This window comes from Fistularia commersonii, chromosome 27 (assembly GCF_037954325.1).
Source record: "Fistularia commersonii isolate RoL2024-O1a breed Wild chromosome 27, RoL_Fcom_v1.0, whole genome shotgun sequence".
NCBI lineage: Eukaryota > Metazoa > Chordata > Actinopteri > Syngnathiformes > Fistulariidae > Fistularia > Fistularia commersonii.
Genome location: NC_141310.1, coordinates 547,505 through 573,415, shown reverse-complemented (window position 1 = coordinate 573,415; position 25,911 = coordinate 547,505). Strand labels below are relative to the sequence as shown.

The 25,911-nt window shown below is 45.2% G+C and overlaps 1 protein-coding gene across 4 annotated transcripts in view; it reads left to right on the top strand.

Annotated features, from left to right (window-relative positions):
- phkb (phosphorylase kinase, beta) overlaps positions 1-21,819 on the top strand; it is a 41,749-nt gene extending 19,930 nt beyond the window's left edge. For 2 of the 4 annotated variants that reach the window (XM_086174897.1, XM_086174895.1), the window contains 19 exons: positions 34-192; positions 463-557; positions 5,224-5,279; positions 5,376-5,469; positions 10,984-11,067; positions 11,711-11,815; positions 12,139-12,221; positions 12,690-12,780; positions 12,904-12,962; positions 13,187-13,349; positions 15,117-15,198; positions 15,310-15,367; positions 17,208-17,298; positions 18,708-18,913; positions 19,003-19,137; positions 19,258-19,387; positions 19,472-19,579; positions 19,677-19,817; positions 20,984-21,819. In XM_086174897.1, the coding sequence (XP_086031023.1) occupies positions 34-192; positions 463-557; positions 5,224-5,279; positions 5,376-5,469; positions 10,984-11,067; positions 11,711-11,815; positions 12,139-12,221; positions 12,690-12,780; positions 12,904-12,962; positions 13,187-13,349; positions 15,117-15,198; positions 15,310-15,367; positions 17,208-17,298; positions 18,708-18,913; positions 19,003-19,137; positions 19,258-19,387; positions 19,472-19,579; positions 19,677-19,817; positions 20,984-21,121 (2,078 nt within the window). In that variant the 3' untranslated portion in view covers positions 21,122-21,819. Of the gene's footprint in view, positions 1-33; positions 193-462; positions 558-5,223; positions 5,280-5,375; positions 5,470-10,983; positions 11,068-11,710; positions 11,816-12,138; positions 12,222-12,689; positions 12,781-12,903; positions 12,963-13,186; positions 13,350-15,116; positions 15,199-15,309; positions 15,368-15,737; positions 15,829-17,207; positions 17,299-18,707; positions 18,914-19,002; positions 19,138-19,257; positions 19,388-19,471; positions 19,580-19,676; positions 19,818-20,983 lie in introns of all 4 variants that reach the window. The other 2 variants (XM_086174896.1, XM_086174899.1) reach the window with 1 other exon arrangement.
- The last annotated feature ends 4,092 nt before the right edge of the window (positions 21,820-25,911 follow it).

The window sequence follows — 25,911 nt, the reverse complement described above, 5'->3', positions numbered from 1 at the left end:
CATTCTTTTTTGCATCACGGTCCATGATGGCAGGTCACGCCATCATCCCGAAGTATTACCACGTGCCAGCCGACTTTGTGGAGGCGGAGCAGAACAAACATGGCAGCCAGAAGAGATTCCCCAGCAACTCAGGCCGCGACGGCAAAATCTTCCTGTGGGGTCAAGCCCTGTACACAATCGCCCAGCTGCTGGGTGAGTGTGTAAGTGAGCAAGTATGTGTGCGTATGTGTGTGTGTGAATCCTCTGAATAGACATACCTGTGCACATTGATATTGCAGTATTAGTTAAACTGGGTGAATGGTCAGATTTTGAGTGTTTATTCGTTGTCAAATTGTGTGTGTGTATATCTGTGTGTGTGTGTGTGTGTGTGCGTGCATGCGTGTGCGTGCGTGTGCGTGCGCACATGTGTGTTGGAATGTGTGTGTGCGTGTGAATGTGTGTGTGTGCGTGTGCACTACCCAGCGGAGGAGCTGATCAGTCCCAAAGACATTGATCCCATCCATCGCTACGTTCCTCGTCAAGATCAACGCAACGTCAGCATGAGATACTCCAACCAGGTCAGAGTCAGCTCAATTGTTCCACCAACAGCAGGGTGCGGGGGGGGTCAGAACATTCAACTCTGGGAGAGGTGGAGGGGGGCGTAACAATTATATCATTTACAACTTAAAGAAGTTATCCTGTTTTTAGGGATTTCTCTAATCAAACTCTGCAATGCATCCAAGAGGAGGGCGTGTTCGGAAGCAGAGAGAGAGGAGGAAAGGAAAGAGCCTGGGACTGAGAGTAGGGACTTTGAATATCAGGACTATGACAGGAAAAGGTTGAGAGTTGGTCGACATGATGAAGAGAGGAAGGTGGATATGCTGTGTGTCCAGGAGACCAGGTGAAAAGGTAGTAAGGCTTGAAGCTTATGAGTAGGCTTCAAGTTGCACTGCTATGGTACTGACAAGAAGAGAAATGGAGTAGAAGTTATCTTGAAGGAAGACTTAGTTAGGAACATTCTGGAGGTGAAAAGAATGTCAGATAGACTGAGTCTGAAACTGGAAATTGAAGGTATGATGCTCGATGTTGTGAGTGGCTATGCCCCGCAGGTGGGATGTGAGTTTGAGGAGAATGAGAAGTTCTGGAATGAGCTAGATGAAGTGATGCAGAATATCTCCAGAGATGAGAGAGTGGTAATTGGTTCAGACCTCAATGCACAATGTTGGTGCAGGCAATAGAGGGGATGAAGAAGTAATGGGCCGATTTGGTATATAGAATAGGAACGCAGAGGTACAGATGGTGGTAGATTTTGCAAAAAGGATGGAAATGGCTGTGGTAAACACCTTTTTCCAGAAAAGACAGGAACATAGGGTAACTTATAAGAGCGGAGCTAGGAGCGCACGCATAGACTACATCTTGTATAGACGAGATAACCTGAAAGATCAGTGACTGCAAAGTAGTTGTAGGTGAGTGTAGCCACACAGCATAGGATGATGGTTTGTAGGATGACTGGTGACAAGGAAGATCAAGAGGACAAATGTAGGGTAGAGAACAAAGTGGTGGAAACTGAAAAGGGAGGAGTGTTGTATGGTTTTCAGGGAGGAGTTGAGAAAGGGTCTGGGTGGTCAGGGTGAGCTTCCAGATGATTTGACAACAACAGCTTGTTTGTTAAGGGAGACAGGTGGAAGAGTACTTGGTGTATCATCTGGAAGGAAAGTATATAAGGAGACTTGGTGGTGGAATGAGGAAGTGCTGGAGTATATACAGAGAAAGCGGTTAGCAAAGAAGAAGTGGGATACTGAGGGGACTGAAGCGAACAGACAGGAGTACAGGGAGATACAACGCAAGGTAAAGATAGAGGTAGCAAAACAAAGGGCATACAATGACTTGTATGCTGGGTTGAATAGGAGGGTGAGAATGATCTATGCAGGTTGGCGAAACAGAAAGATAATGATGGAAAGAATGTATATCAGGTCCGAGTGATTAAGGATAGAAAGGGAAATGTATGGACAGATGCTAGAAGAGTGATGGGAAGATAGAAAGAGTACTTTGAAGAGCTGATTAATGTGGAAAATGAAAGAAAGGTAAGGGTAGAAGACGTGACTATTATATACCACAAAGTAGCACAAATTAGTAAAAGTGAAGTGAGGGAGGCATTGAAGAGGATGAAGAGTGGAAAAACAGTCCTGATGGTATACCCGTGGAGGTGTGGAAGTGTCTTGGAGAGGCAGCGGTAGATTTTCTGACTCAATTATTCAACAGGATCGTAGTGAGAGAGACAAGAGCATTGTAGAGAACTGTGGCATCTATAGAGGGATAAAGTTGATGAGCCATAAGATGAAATTATGGGAAAGAGTAGTGGAAACTAGACTGAGACCACAAGTAAGCATTTGTGAGCAGCACAAGACTTAATGCCTGGAAAAAGTACTACAGATGCAGTCTTTGCTCTGGGAATGCTAATAGAGAAGTACAGAGAAGGCCAGAGGGAGCTGCGTTGTGTTTTTGTAGAGAAAAAGCATATGACAGGGGGCCAAGAGAGGAGCTCTGGTAATGTATGAGGAAGTCTGGAGTAACAGAAAAGTATGTTAGACTGGTGCAGGACATGTATGCTAGCTGTGAGGCAGTGGCATGGTGTGCTGTAGGGGTAACAGATAAGTTCAAGGTGGAGGTGGGGCTCCATCAGGGATCAGCTCTGAGCCCCTTCTTGTTCGCAATGGTGATGGACAGGCTGACAGATGAGGTTAGACAGGAATCTCCATTGTGATCTGTAGTCAGAGCAAGGAACAGGTCGAAGAAAATCTAGAGGTGGAGGTATGCACTGGAAAGGAGAGGAATGAAGGTTAGTTACAGCAAGACAGAATATATATGTGTGAATGAGAGGAACTTGAGTGGAACGGTGAGGCTACGGGGAGTGGAGATCAAGATGCTGGAGGATTTCAGGTACTTGGGCTCAACAGTCCAGAGCAAAAGAGAATGTGGGAAAGAGGTGAAGAGACGGGCCCAAGCAGGTTGGAATGGGTGGAGAAAAGTTTCAGGGGTACTATGTGATAGAAGACTATCACCCAGAATAAAAGGAAAGGTGTACAAGACAGTGGTGAGACCAGCGATGATGTATGGACTAAAAACTGTTACAATGACCAAAAGACAGCAGGCAGAACTAGAGGTTGCTGAGATGAGGATGTTGAGGTTCTCTTTAGGAGTGACCAGGATGAATAGGATCAGGAATGAGTCTATCAGGGGAACAGCACATGTTAGATGTTTTGAAGAGAAGGTCAGAGAAGCCAGACTGAGATGGTTTGGTCATGTACAAAGGAGAGATAGAGAATAGGCAAGAGGTCTCGAGGAAAACCAAAGAGAAGATTTATGGATGTAGTGAGAGAGGATATGAAGGTAGTTGGTGAGAAAGAGGAGGATACAGAGTATAGGGTTAGATGGAGAAAGTTGACTCGCTGTGGTGCCCCCTGAAGGGAAAAGCCGAAAGAAGAAGAGGAAAAGAAACTCTGTAATGCATCCCTGAGTCAGATCTGTGACAAACTTGTTAGCTTGGCGCAATGAATGGTTTGCTATGGTAAGTGTTAGCCTAGCTTGATTTGTTCATCACAAGGCAATAATTCCAGATGTTTCGGGGGAGGGGAGGCCTGTCAGAACACCTCATGTCGGCGTTGGATGGCAGTGGAGTCACGTGACTCTGCCCACGCTCCGATGCACTCAGTCGCTGTGAGGAAAAACCCATTACTTCTTGTTCTTCAGCATATTTATCCCCCACCCCGCTTGTGAGGTTATTTTTAGACGGCAGTGCATTAGCGGGTCGCGTCCCTCCGCTTGTTTGTTGTTTTATTCATTTTCTGTCCCAATGTTTCCCGAAACTCAGCAAGAAATATTTGTCCAATCAGCAGAAAGGGAAAGAAGGCGGAAACGAGGCTGAGGCATGCAAACACGCTGAAGTTGATTCAATCCTTTAGATAAGCTCCTCCTCCTCACAGGTATAACAAGAAATTGCTCACACTAACGAGACCAGGCACTAAAAGTCAACCGCTGTGGATCAAAACGTTTCCTTCATCCTCCCCTCCATCCTATCCAGTTATTATCGACTTATAATCAATATATTGTTCAATCAACTTAGGATCACACTCATAAAAAAGGTTCTAGAATTGTGTTGTGGCACAAGAATGAAGTTCTTACAAGAGGTTCTAGAATGAGGTTCAGGTAAAGGCTTTCCAGATAAGCTTCTCATGTGAGGCTCTAGCACTAGGTTCTAGAATTACATTCTGGGTTCGAGAATGAGGCCTCAAAATAAGTTTAATGGTAATGATTATAAAGTTCCTGATTTTATTTCTATTGAAATATATTCAAATATTCATATACCAACTTTTATACTTTTGCTATGAAATGTTGCCAAGTCTTCAAGTCATATGGTGTCCACCAATAATCAATAACTGATGAATGAAAGTGACACACAAATACATGCACACACACTTCTCATTCACTCCCTGATTGATGATGATAATACTGTTGTTGGCCAAAACCTGCTTTTATCGACTAAATGATGTGTGTGTGTGTGTGTGTGTGTGTGTGTGTGTGTGTGTGTGTGTGTGTGTGTGTGTGTGTGTGCGTGTCTGTGAGAGCGAGATGAAAGGCCGCTGCTCCTGCTCCTGCTTACGTTTTCGATGACCCTGAACACACATTTTTCAACGAATATGATCAACTGTGCATAGAGGTCACACACACACACACACACACACACACACACACACACACACACACACACACACACACATACACATATACACAGGTAAATTACATATATCAGGAGGGCAGGGACAGAGTAGATGAATGTCTCTGAAGGACATCTGGAGGGACGCAGCTAATTGAATGTTTGATGAAACATTAGCAGAGACACACACTGCTGTTTCTCCACAAATAAAAAGACATTAGACTTTCAGTTGTACACACACATACCCATACACGCACGGGATGTGTCTTGTTCACAGGATGATTGACGGACAGGCCCGCTGTGCACCAGTACTCTACCAATGAAGTAAAAGTACTTCAGCTGTTCAGGGCAGGAAAATGTCTGTGTGTGTTCATCACTTCATCATCAATTCATCACTTAGCTTCATTAAGTTGGCTAAGCTAAACCTAGCGAAACAAGTTTGGCAAAATGTCATTAGCCTTGGCTAAGCTAGACTACTGTAAGCTAAACCCGGTGCTTTGAGATCTCTGATTGGCTCATGTGTGTCACAGGGTCCAATCGAGAACGACGTGGTGATTCACGTTGCCCTGATTGCTGAGAGCCAGAGGTAGGTATATGTGTGTGTTTGTGTGTGTGTGTGTGTGGGGGGGGTCAACAAGGTGAGGGGAACAATGCAGAACTGACTAAGCCCCCACCCCTCCAGGCTCCAGGTGTTCCTGAACACTTATGGCATCCAGACCCAGACCCCCCAGCAGGTGGAGCCCATCCAGATCTGGCCCCAGAAGGAGCTGGTCAAGGTAACAAACAAGCATTTGCCAGATGTCTGATTGGTTGATTGATTAATCACTTGATTGATTCCCCTTGAAACTGAGCGACGCTCAGTTTCAAGACTGACTGTCAAACAACATGGAGGAAGTAAGAGGAGAGGAAGCTTTGATCAACCATAGAACCCCCAGTTCCCCTCGCTCACAAATCAATCATCAATCTTTCCGCCGGTCAGATTACATTCCAGCAGCCCGGCATCAATTTCACGGCAGTGCTTCATCATACCCAGGGCCGCGGATCGCCACCGGCGATTGATTGGTGGACTCGCGGTCGGTGATTGATCAGTGTAATGGCTCGACGTCTCATTCTCTGCGGAGATCATAAAAAAGCTGCTGCTCCTCATCAATAATTGTCAGGGTCATTAGGACCGACGGTATGAGGTTGTTGTGCAAGATTTTAGAATGAGATTCTGATAAGAGGTTCTGGAATTGGGTTCAAGTATAAGGTTAAAACCTTATATTAGAACCCCAATTCTAAAAATGAGGCTCTAGTACAAGGTTCTAGACCAGGGGTGGGCAAACTTTTTGGCTAAGGGGCCACATTGACTTTTATAATTTGACAGACGGGCCGGGTCACCACAAGATACGATACATATAAAAATTGCATTTGTAAACAGTACATATCAGACTCATCTGACATATCAGCCGGGTCAGTACAAGATACGATACATATAAAAAACGTATTTGTAACAGTCATTTGGAGCAGTGCGGGATTACACAAACGCGCGGCTTAGAAGGAACAGTGATCTCCGGTAAAAGTAAATGAAAGATAGCTTTCGCTGTATTGCCTTCAGCTCACCGTATTTTCTTTTTTCTTTTGTCTCCATCACTGTCACTCACTTATCTTTCTGCAATCCCAAACTGCCACTGTCGCACAGCACTTACTCTAACATTGACCTCCACGTCATCACGTCATGGACGTGACACTCAGCGATCTCTCACGGCACACTAGTGTGCCGCAACACAGGTTGAAAATCACCAGTCTAAATCACAAACTCGATCTGTGTCATTCAGCTCAGGAAAATTCTCAAGTAGCTCCAAAAATTAAATAGTCTCCTGTTTGCGCTCCCACATTCATTGATCCACTCATAATATACACATAGGCCTACTCTGCAGTACAATTGTGTAGTATATATGGTAATATATATAATAGTGCCTCACTACAATTCAGAGTATTTCACTGCACATATGTACTACACAGTATTATAAGGTAATTATACACTTAAGCGGAAATGAATGTGTAGCTCAGTGGAGCGCATGCTTCATATATATGAGGTCCTGGGTTCAATCCCCAGCATCTCCACTAAGTTGCTTTTGATAAAAGCGTCATCCAAATGACTGTATTCTATTCTGCCAAATGACTATTCTAAATGATATTGCACAAGTATAGAATGCTCCTTTGATGTGGAATATATTCATTACACATTTATTACATTAGTAATGCGTTTTTCACTTCTTCTTCTTCTTCTTCTTCTTCTTCTTCTTCTTCTTCTTCTTCTTCTTCTTCTTCTTCTTTCGGCTTTTCCCGTCAGGGGTTGCCACAGCGAGTCAACTTTCTCCATCTAACCCTATTCTCTGTATCCTCCTCTTTCTCACCAACTACCTTCATATCTTCTCTCACTACGTCCATAAATCTTCTCCTTGGTCTTCCTCGAGACCTCTTGCCTGGAAGCTCCAATTCCAGCATCCGTCTACCAATATATTCTCTATCCCTCCTCTGTAAATGACCGAACCATCTCAGTCTGGCTTCTCTGACCTTCTCCCCAAAACATCTAACATGTGCTGTTCCTCTGATAGACTCATTCCTGATCCTATCCATCCTGGTCACTCCCAAAAAGAACCTCAACATCTTCATCTCTGCAACCTGTAGTTCTGCCTGCTGTCTTTTCGTCATTGTAACTGCTTCTAGGCCATACAGCATCGCTGGTCTCCCCACTGTCTTGTACACCTTTCCTTTTATTCTGGGTGATAGTCTTCTATCACATAGTACCCCTGAAACTTTTCTCCACCCATTCCAACCTGCTTGGACCCGTCTCTTCACCTCTTTTCCACACTCTCCGTTGCTCTGGACTGTTGACCCTAAGTACCTGAAATCCTCCAGCTTCTTGATCTCCACTCCCTGTAGCCTCACCGTTCCACCCGAGTTCCTCTCATTCACACACATATATTCTGTCTTGCTGCGACTAACTTTCATTCCTCTCCTTTCCAGAGCATACCTCCCCCTCTCTAGATTTTCCTCTACCTGTTTTCTGCTCTCACTACAGATCACAATGTCATCCGCAAACATCATGGTCCATGGGGATTCCTGTCTAACTTCATCTGTCAGCCTATCCATCACCATTGCGAACAAGAAGGGGCTCAGAGCTGATCCCTGATGGAGTCCCACCTCCATCTTGAACTTCTCTGTTACCCCTACAGCACACCGTACCAGTGTCTCACAGCTAGCATACATGTCCTGCACCGGTCTAACATACTTCTCTGCCACTCCAGACTTCCTCATACAATACCAGAGCTCCTCTCTTGGCCCCCTGTCATATGCTTTTTCTAGGTCAACAAAAACACAATGCATCTCTCTCTGACCTTATCTGTACTTCTCTATTAGCATTCTCAATGCAAATACTGCATCTGTAGTACTCTTCCTAGGCATGAAGCCATACTGCTGTTCACAAATGCTGACTTGTGCTCTCAGTCTAGTTTCCACTACTCTTTCCCATAACTTCATTGTATGGCTCATCACCTTTATCCCTCTATACTTGCCACAATTCTGCACATCCCCTTTATTCTTAAAAATAGGCACCATCACACTTTGTCTCCATTCTTCAGGCATCTCCTCACTCTCTAAGATCCTGTTGAATAATCTAGTCAGAAAATCTACCGCTGCCTCTCCAAGACACTTCCACACCGCCACAGGTATATCATCAGGCCAACTGCTTTTCGACTCTTCATCCTCTTCTATGCCTTCCTCACTTCACTTTTACTAATTTGTGCTACTTTGCGGTCAACAATAGTACCCTTGCCTCTCTTTCATTTTCCACATTAATCAGCTCTTCAAAGTACTCTTTCCATCTTCCCATCACTCTTCTAGCATCAGTCAATACATTTCCCTCTCTGTCCTTAATCACCCGGACCTGTTGTACATCCTCTCTATCTTTATCTCTCTGTTTCGCCAACCTGTATAGATCATTCTCACCCTCCTTACAATCCAACCGAGCATACAAGTCATTGTATGCCCTTTGTTTTGCCTTTGCTACCTCTATTTACCTTTCGCCGCATCCCCCTGAACTTCTGTCTGTTCTCTTCAGTCCTCTCAGTATTCCACTTCTTCTTTGCTAACCGCTTTCTCTGTATATATTCCTGCACTTCCTCATTCCACCACCAAGTCTCCTCATCTACTTTCCTTCCAGATGACACACCAAGTACTATTCTACCTGTCTCCCTGATAACACTAGCTGTAGTTGTCCAATCATCTGGAAGCTCACCCTGACCACCCAGACCCTTTCTCAACTCCTCCCTGAAAACCATACAACACTCCTCCCTTTTCAGCTTCCACCACTTTGTCCTCTGCTCTGCCTTTGTCCTCTTGATCTTGCCTTTGTGTGTGTCATATGGATATTTTTTTTTTCGAGGAAAGTCAAAAGTAGGTATAACCTCAGACTCTCTGAGATTAAACTCATGCATTTACAGAGAAAACAATAGGATTGCCTCAGATGAAAGAGTAGCCATTCCACTCCTCCTTGTCTTTCCATCTTCTGCAAAGACATTATAATCTGTAATCTGGCCTATTTTCGATCTCCAGAGATTATTTCCCCACCAGCCTCCTTGCCCGACTACAGGGGTCGAGAACCTTTTTTGACAGGGAGAGCCATAAAAGCCAAATATTTCTAAATATATTTCTAGAGCCATATAGTATTTTTAACATATAATAAATTAAAGATGTCTTACTTTTAATAACAACCTTTGGTGCTGCATGGATTTGTTCAAAGTGCCACTTTATATTTGACTGTTTCATCGATGCAATTTTATCATAGCATATTAGACATATCGCAAATCCATATGCAAATTCCTCCGTCCACGCAGCCTGGAATGCATGGTAATCATTGTCTTTTTTTCTTTTCGCCATCTATTCCGTTACGAGGGTTGACACAGATAATCTAGTTGGCTATCTGATAAAATAATTTCTTCACTTTTACAATGACCCCGGACATGCTCGGAAGCCAATGGTACCTGACCCGACCGACGGGTAACCAGTGAAATTTATCTTCAAAACTAATTTCTGTTTACTTTGAAATGACACAGTATTATGAAGAAATATCACAAGTATTTTAAAATCAGTTCCAAACTGATTCTTTCTTTTTCAACTCAAAATTGTCCGGGAGCCATATGCCATCACCGGAAGAGCCATATATGGTTCGCAAGCCACAGGTTCCCGACCGCTGCCCTACTGGTTAATGTGACCTTTTTAACAGCTTGTTCAGTTGTTTTTTGCAAATATTCTTGGTCCATTAAGCCTCTGAGGACAACTCTGTCCCCACGGAGACAAGGACAACGGCTAAAATCACCATCATGGATCTTGCTACATTTCACTTAACAGTTGTGTAAAACGAACTGTTAGCAGAAACAACGTCTCTGTGTTCTCCTGTCCGTGTTCTCGATCTTCCTCCCAACTCCGAGAACCTCCCCCCTCTAACATTCTCATTATTCTTGGAACAAACAGGTGGAATTAGGAGACGTGCAGGGGTCAGAAGTGTCATGCAGCCCCTTTTCTGGGCCCGCCGCCGAACTTGCAGTTCCACTGATTGTCGTATGTTGCTCAGTATGTCGTATTTAGCTCAGGGGTAGAGCACATCCTGGGTCCTGAGTTCAATCCCTGGCATCTCCACTGTAAATCACTTTGGTTAAAAGCGTCTGCGAAATAACTGTAATGTAATGATCGACCACCAGGACCCGGAGCACCAACACGCAGGTGTTTCTCCTGAAAACTTCAGACTCAGATGAGTTCAAAGGTTTCCGAGAAAACCCATGAAAGGGAGCTTTGATTGGCTGATGCCCTTCTTCATTGGTATTCAGCTCACAGGAAGCAGCGTAAGCAGAGGTTCCTTCTGCTTAGCTCCCATTCTGGTTTTGGTTGTGAAGCACAGCAAGCCCGCAGTTTGCTAAGGCGCAACAACAAGCCGTCATGTTGTTATTTAACGCATATTTATGTTTGATAGGTTTATAAATTTAAACCTTCAAAAGTGTTAAAGATAAAAATAATGCAAGGATTCACCTCAATTTCTGATGTCAGATTAGCAATTCCTACTAGGATGCTAACAAGTATGCGGTATTCATTTGAGGAATGAGTCCCCCCCCAGAAGTGATAGTTTGTATGAGAAGCAGCCAATCAGATTGGAGGGATTATGTTTTCCTTGTGGAAGTAGAAAGGGTTAGTGCTAAGTGTGTGTGCCTGTATATGTATGTGTCTGTGTAAGTATGCATGTGTGCCTGCAGGCGTACAGCTTCTTGGCCATCAATAAGAAGCTGGGGCTGAGTGGGCGCCCTGACAGGCCGGTCGGCTGCATCGGCACCTCCAAGGTAAGCTGTCGGTCAAACTATCCCCAGGCAAGTATCTGCATTTGTTGGCGCATGTGCGCCTCCTGCAGGTCAAAGCTTTTTGAATGAAAATCCATTTCTCAAGCAGATTCCAGAGCGCTGCAGCTCCTTATCTGGTTCTGATGGTTCCCGTCGAGGACATAACAACACCTGAGACGGAACCAGTAACAAGAAAAGCAAATCATTAAAAAATCCTACATAAATAGTCATAAGAAATGTTTCTGCGGCTTTGACAGATTAAGCCTTTGAGAGTTGCCACGGAAACCAAAAACATCTTTAGCTAATTATCATAACAATAAGGAAAAAGATAACTTCCTGCCAATCCAGACACTTCTTCCAGGACAGCAGCACCATCTGGTGCCGTCTTATGGAATGGCGCAGAATCTCTTGGATCTGAACGGGTAAAATCCCGAGATTCTCTGTCGGAAATGAAGCTGTGCCGTGTGCTGCCACGGCACCAAATAATGTCGATTTTCTTTGCCCCTTCTTTTTCCAAACGAAGGTCAGGGAGGAGCTATGTCCAACAGATGAATCATCTGCAAAGACAATATTATAATGGAAGTTTTATGGGGCGGGTGGAGTTCTACCAGAGGGCATCACCCTCATCAGTGTTTGTGTCCATCAGATTTATCGTATCCTGGGCCGGACGGTGGTTTGCTACCCCATCGTGTTTGATCTGAGCGACTTCTACCTGTCGCAGGATGTGATGCTGCTGATTGATGACATCAAGGTGAGCCCGGGGTCTCGGCCCCCCACCGAGGCCGCGGCACTGACTCGTTTTACTGGCTCGTTTACCTTCCATGAAGGAGAAGTAGTGAGCCATAGCCCGGCACTCATTACAGGAATCTTCATTTATCAAGCATCAGGAGTTTACAGACCAAGTAACGCTACTAACTGCTGATTAGAACCATGTAATTACTGCATTTTAGCCTGGTATTTCACATTTGAAGACAAAGAGATCGACACAACAAAGAGGTGCTGTGTCAGAAGTTACATTGTGTGTGTGTGTGTGTGTGTGTGTGTGTGTGTGTGTGTGTGTGTGTGTGCGCGCAGAATGCCCTGCAGTTCATCAAACAGTGCTGGAAGATGCAGGGACGTCCTCTGTTCCTGGTCCTCATCCACGAAGATAACATCAAGTAATAAACTCTCTCTATAACACACCGTTATCGCTTCTCTGCCTGTGGGTGTAGCATTATTAATCCTCAGTTAGAAAGTGCCAGAAGGTCCTGCTGTCCGTCAAACACCAGCAGGCTGGGTTTCACTCCCTTTCTGTGGTCTAAATTTTTGGAATGATCAAAGTAAGAGTGGATAATCTAATAATCAGAGAGGGAATGATCAAAAAATCTGAAAAAAAATCATAGTTCGGATCCCAATTAGAACCTGATGATCAATATACTTTTGTTTTGTTATCGGTCAGCCAACTGTTGGCCACATTGGCAGCTGTGAGCATCTAAATGCCTCAGACCTGCTCAAAAACAACAAACCAACTCAATTGTAATTAGGTTTCGATTGATCGTAGCAGCAACCCGGAGGTGGGGGTTGTAGTTTCAGACAAGATGGCACGCCCTGGCTCAGAGTCATTAAGTTCTCCTGTCTGCTTGCAGGGGGAGCCGCTTCAACCCCGTCCTTGACATGCTGGCATCCTTCAAGAAGGGCAACATTGGTGGGGTCAAAGTTCATGTGGACCGGCTTCAGGTGCATGGATGAAGGGCCTCTGAGGGTCTCACTGGCTCTTCAGCCTTTCTCAACACTCTACAGTCCCATGACTCCAGTCACCGTAGCAACTACGAAAAACGTTACCTGCCTCTCTGCCCTCAGACGCTGATTGCTGGTGCTGCAGTGGAGCAGCTAGACTTCCTGCGGGTCAACGAGGCTGAGTAAGATCTGATCCTGATCAGGAGTCCTCACACGAGGACAGTTGGTGTTCTCCTAACCTGGTTCTCCACCATGATCGGCTCTGGCCACTCTTCTAACTTAGAGACTCTTGGGCTCCTGATAGTAGTGGCGTACCGGTTCAATCAGATCTGGAGTCAATCAGAAAACTTGCTTCAACCCGGATGCTCCTGACCTTGGTTGTCCTCCATTCCTTCCCCCGGTAAAGGATCCCGGAGTTCAAGAGCTTCTCAGAGCCGGAGCTTCCCAAACACTCCAAGGTGAAGCGGCAGACCAGCACCCCCAATGCCTCAGACCTAGAGCAGCAGCCCGAAATCAGCGTGGATGAGTGGATGAACAAGTCCACCACAGAGGTCCTCCAGAAGTTCCATGTGAGTCCGCCTCGGCTCAAGAACCGCGGAATCTCCTACAGCCTGTTGTTCCATAAAGTACCACGACTTTAAATGTCTTATTGCCCATTCTGCAGAAAGAATGGAAATTACTGTAGTGAATACTCATTTCCAGAAGAAGCAGGAACATAGTGTAACTTCTAAGAGTGGAGAAGATGACTGGACTCGGGAAGAAAAGTAAATGAGGAGATATGCTAGTGGAATGAGGAAGCATGTACAGAGAGGTTAGCAAAGAAGACCTGGGACACCAAGGGGACTGAAGAGAGCAGACAGGAACACAGGGAAATGCATTACAGGGTGAAAGTAGAGATGGCAAAGGCCAAACGAAGGGCGTGTGATGACTTGTATGCTATGTTGGACAGGAAGGAGGGAGATAATGATTTATACTGATTTGCAAAACAGAGAGATGGAGATGGAAAGGATGTACAGCAGGTCCAGGTGATTAAGGTTAGAGAGGGAAATGTATGGACAGATGCCAAAAGACTGATGGGAAGATGGATAGAGTACTTTGAAGAGCTGATGAATGGGGAAAACGAAAGAGAGCGAAGGGTAGAGGAGGAGACTATTGCTCTTTTTTGCACTACCTCTCTACTGTCCTCTCTTTTAACACCCTCATCTGTGCAATATTTTGTTTATTTTTATATTATGAAAATAATACATTAATATATTTAATATTCCCCAGGACTACAACTGTTACTTTTATAGCCTCTATCCTACAGAAGGCATTCCTTTTTACGCTTTTTCTTATTTCTATATCAGGATATACATTGTATATTGTAAATAGATTATATTTACAATATACATTGTATATTGTAAATAGTCTACTGTACCAACATCTGGCTACAATGCTGCTGTGATAATTGAATTTTCCTGCTTCAGGATCAATAAAGTCTGTCCTATCGTATCCTATCATATCTTATTGTCAACCATGAAGTAGCAAAGACTAGTAAAAGTGAAGTGAGGAGGGCATTGAAGCGGATGAACAGTAGCAAGGATTTTGTCCTGATGATACATCTGTGGACCTATGGAAGTTTCTAGGAGAGGCAGCAGTAGAGTTCCTGGTTAGATTATTCAACAGGCTCTCAGGGAGTGAGAAGATGCCTCAAGAATGTAGTGTGTGATGGTGTCCATTTTTAAGGGTAAGGGAGATGTGCAGAATCGCTGTAACTATAGAGTGATAAAGTTAATGACCTGTACAATGAAGATATAGGGAAGAGTAGTGGAAACTGAAAGCAGAAGAGAACATCTCAGCTTTTGCTTTAAGAATACTGGTAGAGAAGTATAGGCAGTCAGAGGACCTGCATTGTGCCTTTGTAGACCTGGAAAAAGCATCCAACTGTGTGCAGAGAGTGGAATAATGGTATTGTATGAGGAAGTCTGGAGTGGCAGAGAAGTATGTTAGACTAATAGTGAATATATTGGTAGGAGGATGCTGAGGTTGGAAATGTCAGGCCGACAAGTACTGTCTACAAGCACTGGTACTTTAGGAAAGTACCTAGAAGAAAGACAGAGAACTCAGGCAGGGGTTATTACATGATCTTATCACAGCTAATGACCCTTCAGTGGATGACATTTAATGGCATCCACTGAAGGAGGAGGAATAAAAGTTCATTCCAGTGTGTAGGGGCCTCAGGGCTGACAGTGAGTTTGAAGTTGACAGCCAAAAGGCCCAGGTCATTGGAGTGTGGCCCCTAGTTCCAGGTCAGAAGGTGCTAGCCCACATGTTGATGTTTCCACTTGTCTGTCCAGGACTGCGACTGTCTCGCCAGTCAGGCCCAGCTGGCAAGCATCCTCCTCAGACGCGAGGGGCCAGACTTCCTGTCCAAAGACGGTGAGCTCATCGGTCTAGTCAGGTGACCATGGTCATGTGACTGCATCATGCTCCCAGCTCATGTATGTTTGTGAAGATTTTAACATCATGTGTTTGCTTTGGTGGTTCCAGACAGTCTGATGGAGGAGCTGGAGAGAATCTACAGAAGAGCAGGAAGCAGGAAGCTTTGGTTGGATATGCTAACACACACACACACACACACACACACACACACACACACACACACACACACACACACACACACACACACACACACACACACACCATTCAACGCCATAGTCTATCAAGCTCATTCCTTTCCCAAATATAATTAATAATATGAAAACCTAAAAACAGAATTAGTAGTAGTTGTAGTACCAGTAGTGGGTTATAATAGTAGTACAATCACCTTAATTTTTGTTGGTCATCACAGTGTTCATCTGTTGTCTCTCTCAACCGGTCGTCTTGTCTCCACATGTCTGATCCTATTTGTCTTCCTCGCAAACGCCGCTCCTCATGTGGACGGTCACATCATTTGTATAAACATGGACAAATGGCAGGCTGGCCGTGCGCCACTCCGCCGCCATTATCAAGAAGTTTGCCAGCTCTATAGCGCCTCACATCACCAGTATACTGGTGCACGGAAAGCAGGTAACGTCCATGAGCCCTGCATGGCTCAGCCGGCTAGCGGGCTAGTTAGCCAGCTAAAGATCTGACCGAGTAGTGGGCTAATTAGCAGCTGGCTAAGTGGCAACTAAGCTCGACAGCTGTGTGACCTTCAGCCGCCACAGTTTAACCAGACTTTAGAGTGGGAATGTAGCATCTTGGGGATTCTGACCCGTGTGTCTGGTCAAAGTGGAAGCCGTTTAGCTTTAGCATATTGAGATAAATTGTGGATTATCTTTATGGACTCTGCCGTACGATAAAACTTGAAGGTTTTCTTGCAAAAACTACACGAATTTCATTTTTTGCATAAAGGCTGCTAAATCTTGGAAAACAAAATAAAAAATGATTATAATATTTAGAATCTATTATTACTATATATATATAGTATATATTCAGGAAGTTGGTGAGTTAATCTTCACTAACATGAAGAGTTGAAATGCCCCAGCATCCAGCCGCTGATTGATAGCTTAGCATTTGGCTAAAGCGCAATGCTAATTATTCCCTGTCAAACTCAGTTGAAACCACACAAATCAAGATGGCTGACAGTCACATGGCTCCTCCAGGAGGTCACCGCCGCTTCCATCACATTAACCGCTGCTCCGTCCGTTGACCCCACCTACCTTTGTCCTCCACACACATCGTGGCCCTGGAAAGTGGGAAGGGCTTCAGGACGTTTTGGTTAAACAAAAAACTATTTTAGATAAATCATAAGCGAAATACCAAACATCATGTCTAAAAATCAACAGCAATTAATGATTGAAGCATCTTATGTGTTGCTGCTTGTGTGTCCTGACAACTCTCTTGTATGTCGCTATGGTTTGTGTGTTGCACCTCTCACCTCCCAGTAGGGTCCCTGCGGGCACGAGGAGGCTCAATGATGAGCCGATAGGAACCATCCAAGGAATCAAACATGGACATTCAATTTGTGCTCTGCACTCCCCACTTCTGGTTGATCAAAGACACGGTTATGAAAAAAAAAAGAAGAGACAGAAAAAGTGGACGGCTGAGGGCTAAATTGTGTTTCAACCTCTGCGACATCACATTTCACATTCTCGACACCTCATACTTCACCTTCTTGTTCCCATGATATAGAGACTGTTGGAGCACCTGCTAGTTTATTGTTAGATAATTGCTGCTAGCTGTTAGCATGAAAACTGCACACTTACTCTAGAAGTACCTGGAGGTGCATACAATATAAGTACTTTGTGTAACTTTTCATAAGAGAGAACTTCTACAAGGGAGTACATCATGTTTAAAGTTTCTTTATAGGTTAAATTTGACACAAGCAAAGGTTAACTTTTGACCTAGAGCTTCTTAAATAGCGCCTCCCTCCATGTCAAGAGTGTCTCTCTGTGTTTCATCAGGTCTGTTGTCCGACTTGCCGCCAGTCTGTTAACTAAGCTAGTGGACAGCCTTGCCCCCAGTATTACTAGTGTTTTAGTGCAAGGCAAGCAGGTAAGTGGACACACAGACGGGGAGGGCTGGGGTATTGATCAGTATTGATCTGATGATTGCAGGCACGCAGGGGACGGTTCTTTTAACATTCACCAATGCCCCATTAGGCATTAAAGTCCCCAAGCTCCTCCTGCCGGAGTGACCCGTGTACTTGTCTTCGCCGCCGCCGCATGTTTGAGCTAACTTTTTGATACTGACACCATTAGAGCATAACTCCCACTACCTCCGTGAGCCTCAATCCAGCATCTTTCTGGCAGAAGAACATGTTAAGACCATTCCCACACATGTCTCATGAGCTCCCCGACTTCGGAAACAATCCAACGAAGATTGTTGGAAAATGACAGAGGTGTCCGCAAAGACAATACCGTAATCTGCTAAAGAAACCCTAAACCAAAACTGCTCTCTGCCAGAAAAGAAAAAGAACCAGTTCCACGGAAGAGATTTGTCAGTGTACCTGATGGTGTGCTTGTTATACAGCAGCTAACGGCAATCACACTGCTGCGTGGTGTGTGTGTGTGTGTGTGTGTGTGTGTGTGTGTGTGTGTGTGTGTGTGTGTGTGTGTGTGTGTGTGAGAGTGTGTGTGTGTGTGTGTGTGTGTGTGTGTGTGTGTGTGTGTGTGTGTGTGAGAGTGTGTGAGTGTGTGTGTGTGTGTGTGTGTGTGTGTGTGTGTGTGTGTGTGTGTGTGTGTGTTTTAGCACGCATGTTCCAGCCCACTGGACTCCACCTCTCCTCACCTCCTGTCACCAGCCTCCTCTTAAGCTCACCCATTGTCTGGGCAAAGCTCCGATCTGGACCTCCTCAGTCATCCTGACCCGGTCCGGGGTCTGACAGGACTGCGAGAGTTGATTGAGCGTTTCCTCTCCATTTAATTTAAAAAAGCTGATTCAAAATATGAGTAGCGCCTCCTCATTCCATTCTCCAAAACAGCCGGTCGGAGGAGACAAGCGCAGCCAACTCTGCGTTTGATGATCTTCATCACTGGGTTCTGGGACGGCAGCCTTTCTGCTTTGTTTGCGGGGTTTTCCTGGTCAGAACCACATCTCTGAAACAGTGCCAGCATCAATGTTCCCCCAAAACAGGGAGATTGCAGTAGTGTGAATGCAAGATCGTGCGGAGGTGCAGAGAAACGAGGAACCGTTTGGGTTCCCTTTCTTCTGCTCCTCTTCACTTTCATGCAGGGAGGGGAGGCCGATCGGTGGTGAAGGAACAAAAACTCCCCTGTCGAATACAGGGGAGTCGTGTCTGTGTGTTTGCATCGACACGCACACATATGTGCGCATGCACACACACGTCTGTGTAGAAACACACACACGCACAAGTACAAGCAGGAAATTACAGATTCTCTGCAGAGAACTTTATAACACTGTGTGTGTGTGTGTGTGTGTGTGTTTGTGCACACGCATGTCAGGTGACCCTGGGCCTCTTTGGCCATGAGGAGGAGGTGATCTCCAATCCCCTGTCTCCAGGGGTGATCCAGGGCATCATCTATAGCAGGTGCTCCCCCCAAGGGGGGGAGAGGGAGGCAGTGCTACAGCAGGAGCTCGTCATCCACATTGGCTGGATCATCTCCAACACCCCTGAGCTCTTCAGCGGCATGTTGACCATCAGAGTCGGGTAGGAGGTCTTGCATCCCCCAACACCCATGTTCTCGTAAACAATGACCCGATGTTTGTGATGTTGAAGCTTCCCCGTCCTGTCCCCAGATGGATCGTCCAGGCCATGAAGCACGAGCTGAAGATCAGGGCCGGGGACATGCCCCCCCAGGACATCTACCAGCTTTCCCCCAGCGACATCAAGCAGCTGCTTCTGGACGTCTTGCAGCCTCAGCACACCGCCAGGTAGGGTTATGGTAATACTGCATCTCCGAAGGTGTGTGTCATGTGTTGTGTCCCCCCACGCCCCCCTCCCCCCCCCAACATGTCCGCCTCGAACGTTCTCCTGGCTCCTCCCTACCGCAGGTCCTGGCTGAACAGGCGCCGGATCGACGGTTCACTGAACAGAACACCATCAGGTTTCTATGACCGAGTCTGGCAAATTCTGGAACGGACACCCAACGGGATCCTGGTGGCCGGGACGTACCTCCCCCAGGTCAGATGTGTCATTGTGTACCTGCTGTGCGTTGCTGCCCCCTGCTGGTTCTGTTCCTGACTTCACTCTTCTCCGTTTCCACAGCAACCGACTCTGTCCGACATGACCATGTACGAGATGAATTTCTCTCTGCTGGTGGAGAAAACGCTGAAGAACGTGGTATTGCCCGAGTACAGGCAGATCATCGTGGAGGTGAGACCTCCTAAGAGAGTAGTAAATCAAAGGAAGGCCCTTGCCACCAACCAGCTTGGTCTTACTCCACCCCAATGGCTTGGATGTTCTCTTCCAGCTGCTGATGGTAGTCTCCATTGTGCTGGAGAGGAACCCAGAGCTGGAGTTTAGCGAGAAGGTGGACCTGGATGCCCTGGTGAGGGAGGCCTTCACCGACTTCCAGAAGGACCGTGGTCAACCGGACGGCACCGGGAAGCAGGTCTGAACATCTGTCCAGTTGACCGGATTGAGCAGGGTTCTAAAACTTCTCGACATCTCCATCTGCTTTGGGTCAAAATGTTTCTGACCATGACTCTTGCCTGGTGACGGATGATTCGACTTGGACTCGTCTCCGGTGAACGCTCACCCTATCTTAAGTCTCACTCACTGACTCGGCTGGACACTGACAATGACTCAATTTTGACTCTGGATTGACTTGGCCTCTCCTTTAGTGGCTCGCGACTCGATTCGACTCAAGTCTTGGTCAATCAACACGCTTGGCTTGGACTCGCCTTCTTCAGTTGATTTCATTATTTATTTGGGTGAGTCTTGTGAAGGTGTAGCTCAGTGGTAGAGCACATTGTATTCTATTCCCAAGTCGTCTTTATTGACTGACTAGAATTCATTTTTCTGACATGTCCCCCAGTTGTGACTCTGCATGACTCTTATTGAACTCGTTTCTCTCCCTTTGGTGACTCTGACTCCTACTCTCCTTTCGAAGTCTGGCCAGGACTCACTTTTCTCCAGCGACTGGGCTTGATTGACTCAATGCATACTTCTTTAGCGACTTTTACCCCCAATTTAGACTCTTCAACAGTGACTTGACTCAACTCAGTCTCTGTGAACTTGGGATTGACTCGGACTGTATTTAGTATCTCCAGACTTGATTCGGTGTCCCCTCCAATGAATTCACTCAGCTTGGACTGGCTTTTGTTGGAGGAGTACATTCAGTATTCGGGTGAGTCTTGACTCAGTTCTGGGTCGTCTTTTTTGACTGACTTGGAGTCCTTTTAGTGACACGTTCTGATTGAGGCGCTTAGTGACTCTGATTCGACTCGCTTCCTCTTTGGCAACTCTAAGTCTCACTCTTCCCTAGAATTCCAGCCTGACCTGGACTCTCATGACTCTGACTCACCTCTGACTCTTCTTTGGCTCAACTGATTTGTCTGTGAGCTCTGGACGATACTGGACTCTCCTTTCCTGTTTCGGACTTGTTTTGCACCTCCTCTTCCCTGACTGGTTCCACCCTGACTCAGACTTGGATCTGAGGGCTGAAAAGCCCAAGGATGTCCCACTCCAGCTCTGCAGTGGCTCATGAATGAATATTTAAAGAGTTAGGTGTAATTTTGAAAGGCTATGACCTCTTTGTGTCCATGTGTCCCCCAGGACAACATGCAGAGCTTCTACAACACCCCTCCGACAGGGAAGAGAGGAACTTCCAGCTACCTGACCAAGGCTGTCATGATCCAGCTGCTGAAGGGCGATGTCAAGCCGTGCAAGGACGACCCCTGCTCTGTCAGCTAGACACTCCTTTGGCCCCACCCAACTCTACGCTTTCCTGCTAGTGAGGCTGTTTCATTGAGACCGTCAGCTGCTGCCACCGTTACTGAGCATCATCTTCAACCCCACAGATTACGTTTGCCCTGGCAACCTATGACCAGCCTCCACTTGAGTTTTCGAGCCACGTTGTGTTTTTGAGTGAGGTCCTGTTTGATGTGACTTCTTAGCTAGTTTCAATTTTCTCTTTGAAACCGTTGTGGGATTAAGGCAAATCCGGCCCATTTAGTGTCCAGGCTTTTTGTTTTGCTCTTTTTCTTTTTCGAGTCTGAACTGGCCGGGGTCTCAGAGAGACCAGCCAATCAGCTGCTTGTACTCCAACTGAATTACGGTTTGACCTTCAGCCCAATGGTGACATTATAATCTGCAATAAGATCCGGAATACCACTATTGGTCAAAGGTGTGTGTGTGTGTGTGTGTGTGTGTGTGTGTGTGTGTGTGTGTGTGTGTGTGTGTGTGTGTGTGTGTGTGTGTGTGTGTGTGCGTGTGCGTGTGTGTGTGTGTTTGTGTGTGTGTGAGAGAGAGAGAGAGAGAGAGAGAGAGCGAAACCCACTATAAACCATGATTTGTGCGATGAAGGGTGAATTAAACCCTGCCTGTCTTCTTCAGGTGGAAATGATGAAATACCTGTTTCGCATTCTGAATTAACATTTCTGTTATGAATCCAACATTTTTGCTGTGTGTTTTTGTCGTTTACTCAGAGGATGTATTATTAACTCTGAACTGTCATTTCAGTGACAGTTAAGAGACAGTAAAGTAGCTATCAGGGTAAGACCCCCTCCACCGCATTCCAGGCAATGGTCTTCATCCATCGACAGTCGGAACATCCAGGAGTTAACAAACGTCCTGAAAAACCTGCATCTTAATAATGATTTAAATATGTGTTTTGGTCGAATCCGTGACTTCCACCGTGTCGAAAAGATGGGGCCGCAAAGCAGCATTCTCCGCTGCAACTGAAGCTGTTAATTCTCACTGATCCACCGGGGGGCAGAAGAGTTCCAGAAATGAAAGTGACTACGTTACGGGTTCACTTTCTGAAGGTTTCGACCCTGTTTGTGTGAATCAACCAGCCCTCAATATAGTACCCGGATATAATCCCAGGTGTCAACGGAGGTACCGTGGGTCACATGGTCTGCAGGAACCAGGAAGTGACTTGCTCAACATGCCGTGCTTTCAGTCAAAAAACCTGCCCAAAAACCTTGCAGTTATATTGGGAAACTCCCCACAGGTCATTAGAATTGAAGAAGCCTCTCAGATGAGGGGTAACATGTCTTTAAGTGAAGAAATTCAAGTCCAGTTGCCACAACAAGAAGATTTCAACAAGAGTTGAGAAGGCACACAATCATGGTCTTGACTGAATTCAGCTCAGATGAGAAGCAGATAATATGAGGAAGGTCTGTTTTCTGTAAATTGGTGTCCTTTCGACTTCTCCTTTTGCGTTTAATGCTCACCCCAGCACAGTCTTTAGCATCAAGAGTACAGTTTCATAACGAAAGATGTTTTACAAGATGAAAATACAGACGGATGAATTAACATGACGTCAAAGAAGACATAGAAGATACAAATCCACCTTCTTTTTACCGCGTTTAGGAAGATAAGCATTACCTTCACGTCTTCTCCAGACAGGACATCAATCGTACTCGAATAAAGTTGAGTGAACAAATAAAGGTAGGATTGGAAGCTTATTCTTTTATGGGATATAAAAGTAAATGTCCAAGAGTTAATCCCTCAGTAAACTCCATCTTTGATGTCTCTTCCCCGGAGCTTTGTTCCTGTTGGACCAGCCATCGGGGGTGGAGTCACGCCATTCCCTGGCTGTCCGAGGAGCGGCGGGTCGTCGTCCTGCGGGCCTGAAGATAAAACCTTCACTCCCATCATATCAGACACATCCCTGCTTCATTTATGGGTCCGCTGGAGGGGAGGTGGGGTTCCTGATGCTCTGATGCTGAACGCGATGAGATCAGAGCCCATGATTTCTCCGCTGACCTTCAGGAAAAGGTGAGATAGAATGAATACGGTCAAATCGCAGCCCAGTTGTCTGATGAGACATCCCGTGCTGAGCAGGTCTGGACCTCGGTCTTAAAAATGATCTATAGGAAGCAGTGACGTGCGGTGAGGTTCATGGCTGGAGAGGCACTGACGTCATCACAGTCAGATTTACAAACATATGAACCCTACAGAGTAGCTCATTCTCCATTTTATTGGCAGCAGCTAATGTGTTTTGTTTAAAATATCATATCAGCTTTCTTTATGTGTACAAACTGTAGCATAGAAAAAAGCACATGTAAAAAAAACCTTATCTCTTATCTTTACTAATAAATGAAGTCTATGCGCCGCTCCTTCTGAAGCATCGATAACTTGCTTGTAGAAGTCTTTCTTATCTTTCTTCAGTTTTAAAAGTCTCTCTGTCCCAATGGAAATAACTGCCAGTGAAGACAGTCGTCCTTGATCGGTCCTGTTCTGACTGTATGTTACGTGTCTTTTCGGTGCCGAGAATGACCACTACACCAATGCTGTCGTAGCCGGAACGGTGACCACCGGTCACAGCAACTTTGTCGCCTTAGGTACAGTTTTCCTCTGGGCCAAAAAGTTGAGAAGCTGCCCAGGAGATTTGCATTCATCCCTCACTGTTTGTGAGCTATACAGCCCGATGAGATCGGCAAAAAATAGCTGGATGGCCGCTCTTGACTTGCTAACTGTTTACTGTAGCTTGCTATTGCTAATTCTATTATTCTGAAGCCAAGAAGTAAGAAGGATCCCTGGGATCAGCGGTGCCCCCTACCATGAGGCACCGTTACTGCGTGCCTCACTCAATGTCTCTTCACAGTCGTTTTATGATTACAAGAGACACAAGAAACACATTACAGTTGTTGACGAAAAACATTATACATATCAGCTAAACTATGGAAATTTAGATCATATATTAAAAGTGTTTTTTTAATAGTGACATCCATAGAGACAACACTGTGGTCTCAGTGCATAGCATGGCAGCACAGTTAGCAGAATCATTGCGCAATCCACAGTGAGTTCAGCTGGTTGCCGCGTCACAGCACGTCTCTTCCTCATATTTGAACGGTAAATGTGAATTTTTTTAGCGATTATGAAAAAAAAAAAAACTAAAAATTGTGAAGCTGCATGGAAAATAACTTTATAGTACAAATCACCGAATAAATATAACCATTTAATTTATTTTTGTCATTTTGCATCCCCGGCCTCTACTGACTACACGTCACTGACAGGAAGCAAACATCCGCCCAGAAACAAGCACTGCGGAGACAGTGGTGAGGAAACACTGCTTTTTCCTGGGCTCCCTTCTGCCTCAACCGGTCAAGGTAAAAGTAGAAGAAGGATGGGAAGATAAAATACGAGAGTGACAGAGACAGAGCGGCTATCAGGGTTGGGAGAGACATGCACTGATGTTACGCTAATGATAGCAGTGGTGCTAACAGCTACATTCTGATAGTTGAAATCATGCAATGCAGTAACAGAAATGACAATGGTGGATGCCTGGTGAAATGCTGGAGCAGATCAAGCCATTCCCTCTGGGAACCTGCTTTGAGAACCTCTAGGGACCACACATTGAGAAGATGTCTGAGTGATGGGGTTCAACCAGATATTCAAGGTATTTTGTCCAAGTATGGGGCATTCCTTCGGACTGGTTCAAGTTAGGACACCTGCAGCAGCCTCCTGGAGGAGCTCTGGAGATCTTAACCGCCCATTAGGAGCAGAGAGAGCTACAACAATCTGGGCTGGAAGAGACAATTGCTGGGGGATGATATTTCCAAGTTGCTCCGCATTCACTCATTAGTGCTAATAAACTCCCCGCAGGATGACACTTGAAAGGGTTTGCTGTGTTAATGAGTGAGTTGTTGTGTGGCAACTGGGTTGAACGGGGTTGTTATGTTGGTGTGTGTGCACAGGGAACAAACAAAGGTAAAGAGAGGGGGAGGTACTACAGTCGTATGAGAAAACAGCCAAAGTATAATACTGTGAAAAAACACAGATGGAAAGGTGTAGTAAAATAATATTTCTGCCTGATGAGAAATGAGAATAAACATGAAATAGCATCACAGGAGTTTTTCATAGTCAAATGTCTTTGCGTCTATGTGATTTTATTGAAGAACATGTTTCAACAGCCTGAAGCCAATCACTGTCCCATCAGGAGCAGATGTTCCTCTTGACTGGGACCTGGAGGTGAGGGAATTCATTCATAAATTCTTTTCCCAATACACCTGAACTATTTTACTTTTTATGCAAAACAACAATATCTTGTATATTTGATAAGAGAAGAAAAAATCTTACTTGGAGATAAAACCATTAAACCATTAAAATTAAAGGAATCATCTAATACAAATGGCTGTTTGACTATCTTTATGATGCCTGATGTAAAACAAACTACTGCAAAAATTCTGAGCACACAAAATACCCAGATAATGTTATTTAAAGGGAGATTTTGGGAAAATCGGAAGAAAATGGTAAACACTTACACAAACTATACTAACTGTTCCTTTGCCTCACGTTTTTTTCATTTTGTGCAATTTATAGTAAGAGTGGTCTCTGTATTCGAATATTAGCATGTTAAGGAATATATGTCTCTCTAATCTAACATTTCCACGCCCTATCCTTTGACATTGAATCTTACCTGCAGTGCAGTACCGCAATTAACCACACGATGGCAACAAATCGCAACGCATTGAAATTGAATTTCGATTTTATTTTCTCTGATTTTTTGTTCACTCCCATTCCTCCTTTGAGCC